This window comes from Charadrius vociferus, unplaced genomic scaffold (genome assembly GCF_000708025.1).
Source record: "Charadrius vociferus isolate BGI_N301 unplaced genomic scaffold, ASM70802v2 scaffold15, whole genome shotgun sequence".
Lineage (NCBI taxonomy): Eukaryota > Metazoa > Chordata > Aves > Charadriiformes > Charadriidae > Charadrius > Charadrius vociferus.
The window spans coordinates 12,175,210-12,185,024 of record NW_009650064.1 but is presented as its reverse complement, the minus strand read 5'-3'; the positions used below and the strand labels follow the sequence as shown (position 1 = coordinate 12,185,024).

The window sequence follows — 9,815 nt, the reverse complement described above, 5'->3', positions numbered from 1 at the left end:
CTCTGTTTTCGTGTGACATACAGAATTTGACAAATATAAAAGCCTACAGTTGCAATCTCTCTTTCTGTCCCTCTGTCCTACAGAGAGAGATGAGACGAGTGGCTTTGAGCAGATGCCAAACACTTGCACAGCTAAATCAAGGTGGCCCAACAAAGGAGGCACATCTAAAGTTAGGGAATCCACCCAGAATGCCCCTTTCTCCTTTGTAAATTGAGGTTTCATTAGAAAAAAGCAAGGGGGACGGGGATTCTGAACAAGATATAGATGCTGACAGAGATACTAGATACCTATTATAATTGCTCCCACAAGTATAATACCATTAAACAAAGAAGCAGAGGCCTCCTGTGCAATTTCTGGACTGTATTTGGGGGAAGCCTTATGAAGTGCATGCTTCAGCAATCCAAAATATAGGCTGCAATAGACTAAGTGCCTGCCTATAATGCAAAGACTATACTGTACATTTTCATATTTCCGTATTTTACAGTCTTGCATCACCTTGAGTGTTTGGTGGGTTTTTGGGGCATTTTTTTGTTATTTAAAAAAAAATAAAATCCTCTCCCACCCATATTTTCTCTATCATTATTTGGCTATTTGACAAGAACAAGTATTTGCAGTATTTACCTTCTCTGGTTTACTTGCTCCTTCTGTCACTTCTTCTTCCACTTCTTTTTCTTGCACATTCTCATTTTCATCAAGAAGTTTCATAGGTACCGGAGGGGGAAGCTCATCCTCTACATCTGGTGTGTTGTCAAGAGGGCTTTCTGAATTAGCACTTTGGCGACTTTTTTTATTTCGGTCAACAGATGCGTATTCCGCTGATTCAATTCTGCACTCGGGAATCTGATTCTGACCTTCAGAAACCATCAGTGAAGCCTTTGATTTGCTGTTACAGCTCCCCTCCATGCTGGCTACTGCTCCAACATCTTTAATTTCCTTCACAGTTTCATACAAGCAGTCTTCAACTATGTTCTCCTGAGAGGAGCTGTCTTTCAAGACTTCATAAGGCCCTTCCATTCCAAGACCTTGATCACTTTCTGCATTTCTAGCTGAGATGATGGTTTCCATGGTCGTGTTAGGGGGAATACTGGGTAGTTCCCGGCTCTGGTGACATTTTATAGACTTTCCAAGACTGTCCTGTGGATCTAGCAGATCAGAGACAGATGTCTGTACTTCTTCATAAGGCTGGATACAGGCAGTTGTGCTGTCCTCTGAGAGTACTAGAGAAAATTATAAAGAAGTATTTAAAACAAATGTGTAACTGTAAGATGAGTGCGATTGGTACTGTCTACATCACTTTGGTTTTGTGTCTCATTGGAAAGGACAAATGATACTAATGACTGGTAATGTCTAGTGGTCATCATGCTTTTTGTTTATCAAAAGGTTCTAGTTAGAGAGATTTCTACACTCTACTGTTAAAATATCTCTCTCACAACATCTTAAATACTCTGTGCACCCCCAAGTCACATTATATAGCAACAGCATTCACAGTAAGAACAAGGGGATGGGTGGGTTGGTGCGGGTGCGCATGGATGTTCAGCCGTCCTCCGTTCCATTGAATGCTTACAAACTGCTCAGTGGTCTCAAATGGGGAACGCTGGTGGGAGGCCTCGAACCAAGTGCGTTTAAGAAAAGTCGTGTCAGGTTTTCCCCTTTCCATTTCCCTGCCCTTTGGAATCAAAAAGGAAAGTGTTCTTGCTTTGTCCCTACCCAGTCATCACCTTGTTTAATATGCTGGCCAAATTCTCGTCGGAATTGCACCTCACTCAGCCCGGCCACAGCCCACCTCACGGCACACTACGCCAGAAGCTCCTCACTGGGAGGCTATGCCATACTTCTTCTCTTAGTCTCGCAGCACATAATGTAGGTTGACAACCCACTAACGAGCCAGCCATATGCACAAAAGAGAAGACTAGACTTCAGAAAGTAGTGTTAGGCAGAACATGTTATTTTCAGGCCCAGAAGCGGGTCACATGTCACTGTCACTGGAGGGTATTAGGGACTGAAATCTATGGGACTTCTCATCTAACAGTGCACACGTATGGCATTTGCTGGCATTCAGGGATGTATACGTGGGCACATATATCATGTTTCAGGTAGTATATGGTATGTAACTTTACGTGATGCCATTTCTTTGAAAAAATCACTTCTGAATAGCTTTACTTTTCTTAGTACAGTTCCTACAGTACTCTCTGAGCAAAATCAACCCATTCTTCCATTTTCTTCAGTGTGGTTGACATGATGACAGAAAGTGTTGCCAAAGCAATCGGTACCCTTGATTTGGTGGTTGTTATTGACATCGCTCTCTCTTGTGCTGAGGGCACGCAGAGTCCTGCAGTCAGCATGCGCAGGGAGCCGTACGTACCCTGACAGCAAAACTCAGGACAGAACTGGAGCTGTGAGATGGCAATCACTGTCTGAATGGGAGATGGAAGGAGAAGAAAAGGAAAACATTCTTCTCCATTCACTTGGCTCCTGCATACAACTGGGGAGGAATAGGTGGTATAGGAGGAAGTGTCCTATCGTGTCCTGACTAGGACTCAAGGTGTCCTACTCACTACTCAGGATGCCTGCAGGCTTCCTAAGGAACATCAGGATCTGACCTGGAGAAGCTGTAACACGTTTTCACCTTCTGGTGCTTGCTCTCAGGGGTTTCTCTGCTGTGCAGAGCACTGCCACAGGTCCCAGAGAGCACCCACCCCCTTCAGCCTAGGGGGGGATAATCAGAAGTAATGAGAACTCACATTTCAGTGCTCCTGTGGTTATGGGTAGTGACACAGAAGGGGTTGGCATAGATAAGGGGTTGGCATAGATAAACACAATGCTGGCAGGTTGGGTAAAGGAATAAACCCCACCATTTGACGGTGCTGCTTCCATAGCCCTGCCCCTGCTCAAAAGGCTCACAGAAACAGCAACAGAAAGAACTATTAACAAAAAGAACGCATAAAGTATAAATAAGAAATTAAAGCACGTTGGTTCCTGTTATTCAGAAGGGTTGTTATGCAGAGTGCAAGCCGAATAATATCAGACAGTCTGAACACTGTCTGCTGGTTGACAGCACGCCTTCTAGTAGCAGCTTTGACAGCTGCACGTGTGGTGACTCGTGGCAAAGAGAAACGCTTCCCTTCTGCAGGGCTTTGCACGTCCCTTCGTGAGCCACACACCTACATGTGCAACAAGCCCACGGACGGGAACAGTGATTAGCTGCAAAAACCAAGTTTAAAAATTCCTTGGATACTTGTCTTGGAGGGGTAAAGACTGAATAGCTTAGCCTCCGGTGGCACAGTGAGATAAGGAGGTAGGAGATGAGGAGCACAGCCCACTGTGTCGGTGCCTGGTGTGGAGACAACAGTTGGCTCCTGGCAGCTCTGAGCTGAGACCGAGTTTATTTTTAGGTGCAGCCGAGTGAAATATTTTCCAGTCATACTTCACTGTGAATCATTTTGAGCGTTCAGCAAAGCAAAGACTAAGGAAAAAAAAAGGAAGCCTGTTTATGTTGCCTGTTTTCTAAAATACAAAAATACAAGTGACAGTCTCACATAGCACAGGACTATGCTCCAAACCTGCAGTCCTTGGAGGAGGACCTGAAATATTTCCACAGCCTCCAGCAGTGAAGCTCCGAGGTACAATTGAATCTTCTGGTCACATCCCAGCTCTGTAGCTGGCCAAGATGAGGGAACACCACAGTCTTTGCCTGGTGGTCTGGTCAACCTGCAGGTGTAGTTTGGTGGCCCAGAAGAGGACTTTAGCACCTTCCCGGTGTTGGCAGGTGGGGAGGACTGGGAGCCAGGGTGTAGGGCTGTGCCAAAGCATGCCCGGCAGGGAAGTAGACATGCAGCCGAAAATGCCAACATCTCCATGGGATGGGCTACTGACTTCCTAGCAAGGCAAATGCGCTCACGGCGTTTTTTAACTTGATCATAAGTTTTGTGTGAATTGTGCTGTGCGAAGAGGACTGACCGCCCACCAGAGAGCTGTATGCCCGGCCACTGCCCTGGGGTACAGCAGCTGATCTGGGGTCAGACCTCCAGAGGTGAGCAGAGGGAAACACAGGGCGTTCACACAAATGGCATGACTATGTGCTTGGAAAGCCGACAGCCAGAAACCTAAGACCTGAGGGATCACCAATGTGCAGCTTATGTGGGTGCTGGGAGGAAGGGGATGGCACCGCTCGTTCAAACCACGCGCAGGGGCTGTGCTGCTCACCCTCGCCGTTGCTCAGGGCCCCGTTCTGGTCGCTGCTCGGAGGGGGCTCTGTAGCCGAACTTGTGATCGAGTGGCTGAACACCTCCTTGTCGGAAGGCTGCAACACAAATTAGTGAGATCTCATCACCGTTGGATCAGAATCAATGTTTGCACAAATTGATACGCGACGAATTTCATTCTGCTCTCGGGAGCTCTGACTCACAAGTATTACTGGCACGAGAGTCAAATCATGCCAGCTAAACTCAAAGATTTGGGTGCCTGTGTTTACAGATGTTAAAACAAATAAATGCAAGTATGTCCAGAATGGTCTCCTTTCCAATCTTTATGGTAACAGGCATTACCATGGCTTTAACCCATGAGAAGACAGCAGCTGACAAAGGGTACACTGCGCTTGCGTTGCAAACAGAGTGAAAGAAAGGCAGGAGATCTGCAGTACAGCGGCGGCAGAAAGAGCATTGCCAAAGTGCAGATTATCGACGTCTACACAAGTGCTCCTCGTCTTCCTGTTCCACAACTTTCAAAGTTTCCCTTGCTCAACCATCTCCAAATTCCTGAGCTATTTTCCAATCTGCAGTATTTTGCAAGGAGCTTCGTACAAACCAGCCACAAGACAGGCACAAGCTGCCAGAAATAATACTTACCACATTCATCAGATTTTCATGATCTCCATTCTGATGTTTGGCCTTCTTTTCCCTTAATGAAAAAGACGTATGAACTGTTACTACAGATTATGCTAATATACAAATGCCAATCATTAATAGACCTTACACGCCTGCAGGGAACAGAACTGTCATTCACAGTAATACTGAAAATAGAATAACTGAAAATTATTACAGGGACTGGTATGACCTCTGTGTAAGGTCACCATCGAGGCAGGGTGGTGATAAAGATATCTGAAGAGGTACAACAAACACACACAATCCTTTTTCTCCTTCGGTGTAAGGTCACAGTAAGGAGTAATTGACGATAATAAAAATATTATTTTCCTCAACTTATTTATATCTGAAATGCTCAGAGATACAGAAGATACAGGTTTTGGTGACAGATTACCTGGGCAGTTCTTTAAACTGTGTCAGTAAAAGGGGTTCATCCTATGAAGAATTCAAAAAGGCCCACAAAATCCAGTCTACTCCCACTCAGGACGCTAGTTATAATTAATAATAAGCATGAGAAGTTCAAGAAGGCCTACAAATTTCATAACAGCAGAGGCCTTCATTTTAAAATGAATCCTGCTTCACCAGGTACTTCACCAGGCTCAAAGTATGGATCAAGTTTCCAGTTTTTACCATTTTGGAAATACAGCTCTTATTCTGAAATACTGTAATAAACTATGAGCTTAAAATAATAATAGTCCTTCCCCTAGACAAAAAGGCAAGTAAAAAGGTGAGAAAATATTGACAATATGAAATCTGTGCTGTTTCTAAAGTCTGCAATGCATCGTACTTCCCACATTAGCAACTGTTAAAATTCTGCCTAATTACGAAATATGAAAACAGAGCAAGCAAGGCTGCACCAATGCAGAACAGGCTTGAAGTTTACAAATACTTCATTTCCCCTCTGGAAGTTTTTCTGACTCTGACATTTCAGAAAGAACAGATTTTGTTCAGTTTTCCATGTCCTTAACCATTTTTGAAGAGGAAGCTAGGAAGAAATTTTACATAATTGCATTTATGTATAAACAACCTGCCCTACAGAATGACCTGAAATAAAAGATACTGCATCCAGACTAGCATCACCAGACAGTTTCTGACAATGTATCTCTGTAATTGCAAAGACGTACTTAGTGGTTTGACTCCCTTTTAAAAACATCTTTCTAGAGATGTTTCAAGGACTGCACTGTCACAAGACGAAACATGGTACCTAAATGCCATGTTCATGGGCTTAAAGATTTTTAAAATAGGCTTCATACTTTTAAATAAATAAAAAAATACATATTTCTACTATTTTTACACAGGTATCACAGGAAACTGTGATAAATAGGAAGATACTGAAATGTCACCTAACAGCTTACAATAGCATTTCTCTTGAATCACGTGAAATTACAAGTTCCAACTTATGCTTTTTAGGGTTCCAACCAACTTCTGGGATCTCATCTTGCCCATGACTGTTTTTTGCAACGTGGGCATTAGGGAAATCCTGCTGATTTTGAAACCCAGGGCCTTCCACTGTAGACCCACCTTACGCCAATGTAGCATATTTTATGTCTGCACAGCTTCCTCAACGCATCCAATGCTGAACGGATGAAAGAACATGTTCCTATATATATTGATGATCCGAGGGCTGGAGCACCTCTCCTATGAAGAGAGGCTGAGAGAGCTGGGGCTGTTCAGCCTGGAGAAGAGAAGGCTCCACGGAGATCTTAGTGCGGCCTTCCAGTACCTAAAGGGGGCCTACAGGAGAGCTGGGGAAGGACTTTTTACTAGGGCATGTAATGACAGGATGAGGGGGAATGGCTATAAACTGGAAGAGGGCAGGTTTAGGTTAAACATTAGGAAGAAGTTTTTCACTTTAAGGGTGGTGAGGCACTGGCACAGGTTGCCCAGAGAGGTTGTTGAGGCCCCATCCCTGGAGGTGTTCAAGGCCAGGCTGGACGCGGCCTTGGGCAGCCTGGTCTAGTGGGAGGTGTCCCTGCCCATGGCAGGGAGGGTGGAACTCTATGATCTTCAAGGTCCTTTCCAACCTAAACCATTCTATGATTCTATGATTCTATAGGCATAAGGGCCCAAACCAAAAATTTTGCTGCCGTACTGAGTTATGGATAGGGCTTTTCTTCCTCCCATACCCTTGGCTGATTAAGCTATCCTGCTCCTCATGGTGAAGGATCTGACTGGTCTGAGCTCGTGGAGGGGTGCCCTGGATCGAGGGCAGGCTGCCCAGCTGCCCTGTGCAAGCAGCGGGGCTCAGCTTACGTGTCGTCAAGGGGCCTTGAAATGTCAATAAACAACGTCAGTAGAAGTGCCTGTATTGGTGAAATCTAACCCTCTTATGGAGAAGAAAATAAGCACAAGATATGAGTACAAGACATTAATTAGCACCACTGATTCTTACTCGTTTTGGCTTGAACAGCACGATCAATTCCCCAGTCTTCAGGGATGGCCAAAGCAAAGCTGACATATACAGCAATCCTCTTCCTTTCCTTTTTACCTATACTTTTTTGGTCCTGTTCAGCCCACCTACTTCTCTTAGTTTCCGGTTAGCAGTGTGATCTGCTAACAGTCAGCGCCTGCCTATCCTCCAAGCTTCACCTGAGGAGGGAGCACCTAGCAAACACAACAGCACTTAGCAAATAAAACAGTGTTTTTCCTTCACAGCAAAAGGAAAAAAAAAAAAAAGTTAGATTTTAGAATGAACAGAACTGTGCAAATTCAGGTTTGCTGTGAAAACAGATTTTGTACTGCACTTTTTTTTTTTATTTCTGTACCTAAGTCCTCAGTATTTCTTGCTAACTAGTTATTAGTGAAGCTATTTCGATCCCTGCACTATTTGACTTACGAACCGTTACCACCTGCTAAGCTCCTGAGCCTTACCTGTTGCAGCTGGAGCAGAGGAAGATGAGGAAGGTGAGGAACAAGAGTGTTGTCATGGCTGCCAAGCTTCCCCACAGGATGATGTGGATCTGTCCACTGCCTAAGAAACCACCCTCTGGCCCCATGGTACTCGCAGGAGCTGGCGTCACTTGGGGATGAAGAGGTTATTCCTTGGAGAAGGCTGGCATCTGTGCCGCGTGCACCTTCTGTCTCTGCAAAAAGAAAAACACTATTAGAGGTTAATATAAATTTTAAAGATAATGAATCTGACCTCTACAAATCTGGCAGGATAGATTTTCAAATCCATATCTTACCAAAAAAAAGTTTCCAGTACAAGCCAGCCAGCCAAAGAGATTTTCAGCTACATTCCTGACGGTGAAGCCACATGTCTGACTGTGACATAGAACAAACCTCGTCAAATATTAACGCAAGCTGTTAACTATCTACGATCTCAACACGAATAAAATGTAGTACAGTATCTCTGTGCTCGTATTTTGAGCAAAAAGTTTATAAATCCACTTTGAGGGACGGAGGAGTCTAATTTGCAGTGATATTTGTTAACTTCATTGAAAAGGGAGCTTTCAAAACCAACTACAACTCCTGAAAAGTTAACAAGACACAAAGAGAGCTGCAGCAGGCGTTCACCTCCTTCCCTCTCAAAATCTCCTGCCTGCACGTCATTCGGTGCTGAAAGTACACTGACAAACAAGCTAGGTAAGGTTTTGAGAGGAATACCACAAAACCCTTTCTCGCAGCAGATCAGATCTAATCTTATTTCTACGTGAAATGCTTATTCTTTTAATAGTATGTCTGCAAAGTAATAGTACTGAACTTTATTTTTTTTGTTTCTCCCCACCTGAATCTAAGAAAACAACTGATGAGAAAAGTAGACAGAGTGGTTTTTAAGAATTTGAATAAACACCACTTTTGCTACAGCACAGCAGCCCCTGGAGAAACACCTGCGTAAATGGTATTTACAATACATCAGTTCTGGTATACAGTATATTCTAAAATTTTATACATATTTTTTTAATGTAATACATTGTTGACATGGCAAAATTAAAAATAATTCTTTCATTCTGCACTGCCGAAGATATCAATTTCTCCACAATTTAGGAATAGGTTATGCAAAGTCTATTCACAGGCTTTCAGCCAGACTTCAAGATTGATAAACACTGAAATAGAATACAATAGCTAAGAGATAAGCAGTTATCCTTTGGGAATGAAAAAGTAGTGCAAATATAAGATTGAATAATGTCTAAAGCCACTATGATTTACTTTAATTTTATGTATATATTTTCACATATATGTTTTTATATATCAAATATGCATGTACATTTTTTTTCTTTGCAGCAGAAGCACACTTTGAAATAGCAAATTCAGTGAGGTACTAATATCATATCTGTATCAAAAACCACCATGTTACCATTTTGTTATTAAAATCTTATGAGAAAAACTATTAATTTCCAGAAAAAGGCCATTCACATCAAAGGAAATCTGGTGAGTCAGCAGAAGAAACTTGACAACTAAGCTATGTGACTGGGCAGCTCTTACAAGTAACATTTCTATTCCTACATAAAATGGGCTCACTGTTTTCTACCATGCAGGATCAGACTTCTGGACACCTTCCAAGAAGAACCAATTCTTACTAATTTATCCATGGTGGGTAAAAGCTTTTTTTTTTTTTTCTTTCTTCTTTTAGATATTAATGACATTGCAATAACTTGAAATGGGAAGAAACAAACCAAAGATGGAAAAAGTTGCCAATCCTGGAAAGACAAACTTCAAAGTGTAGTTAAATATTTCTAGTTTGGCCAAGTTGTAAGAAAGCCAAATAATCTGTAACTTCTCCAAACCCATAAATATACAGGATAGGAAGAGTAGGAGTTGCACACCTTGCCAAAGCACAGATATGTCTTACTGGTAGCCTTGAGCACCTACACCAGACCCATCGCTCTTTGGGGATGACCACTGCTGAGCAATATGCCTCTGTGGTTATCTTGGTCAAGCTTGAAAAAGTAAACATTTAAAAGCCATGGCAGACCACTCTAAAAATTATGTATATTGCAGGTGTAAATCTGATAC

At 42.9% G+C, this 9,815-nt stretch overlaps 1 protein-coding gene across 1 annotated transcript in view; it reads right to left on the bottom strand.

Moving 5' to 3' along the window:
• The window catches only part of PAG1 (phosphoprotein membrane anchor with glycosphingolipid microdomains 1), a 14,092-nt gene extending 6,237 nt beyond the window's left edge, over positions 1 to 7,855 (bottom strand). Inside the window, exons 1-4 of the mRNA XM_009891876.1 lie at positions 7,731 to 7,855; positions 4,845 to 4,896; positions 4,204 to 4,300; positions 622 to 1,217 (exon numbers count right to left, since the gene is read on the bottom strand). Of these exons, the coding sequence (XP_009890178.1) occupies positions 622 to 1,217; positions 4,204 to 4,300; positions 4,845 to 4,896; positions 7,731 to 7,855 (870 nt within the window). The remainder of the gene's footprint in view (positions 1 to 621; positions 1,218 to 4,203; positions 4,301 to 4,844; positions 4,897 to 7,730) is intronic.
• Positions 7,856 to 9,815: the final 1,960 nt, after the last annotated feature.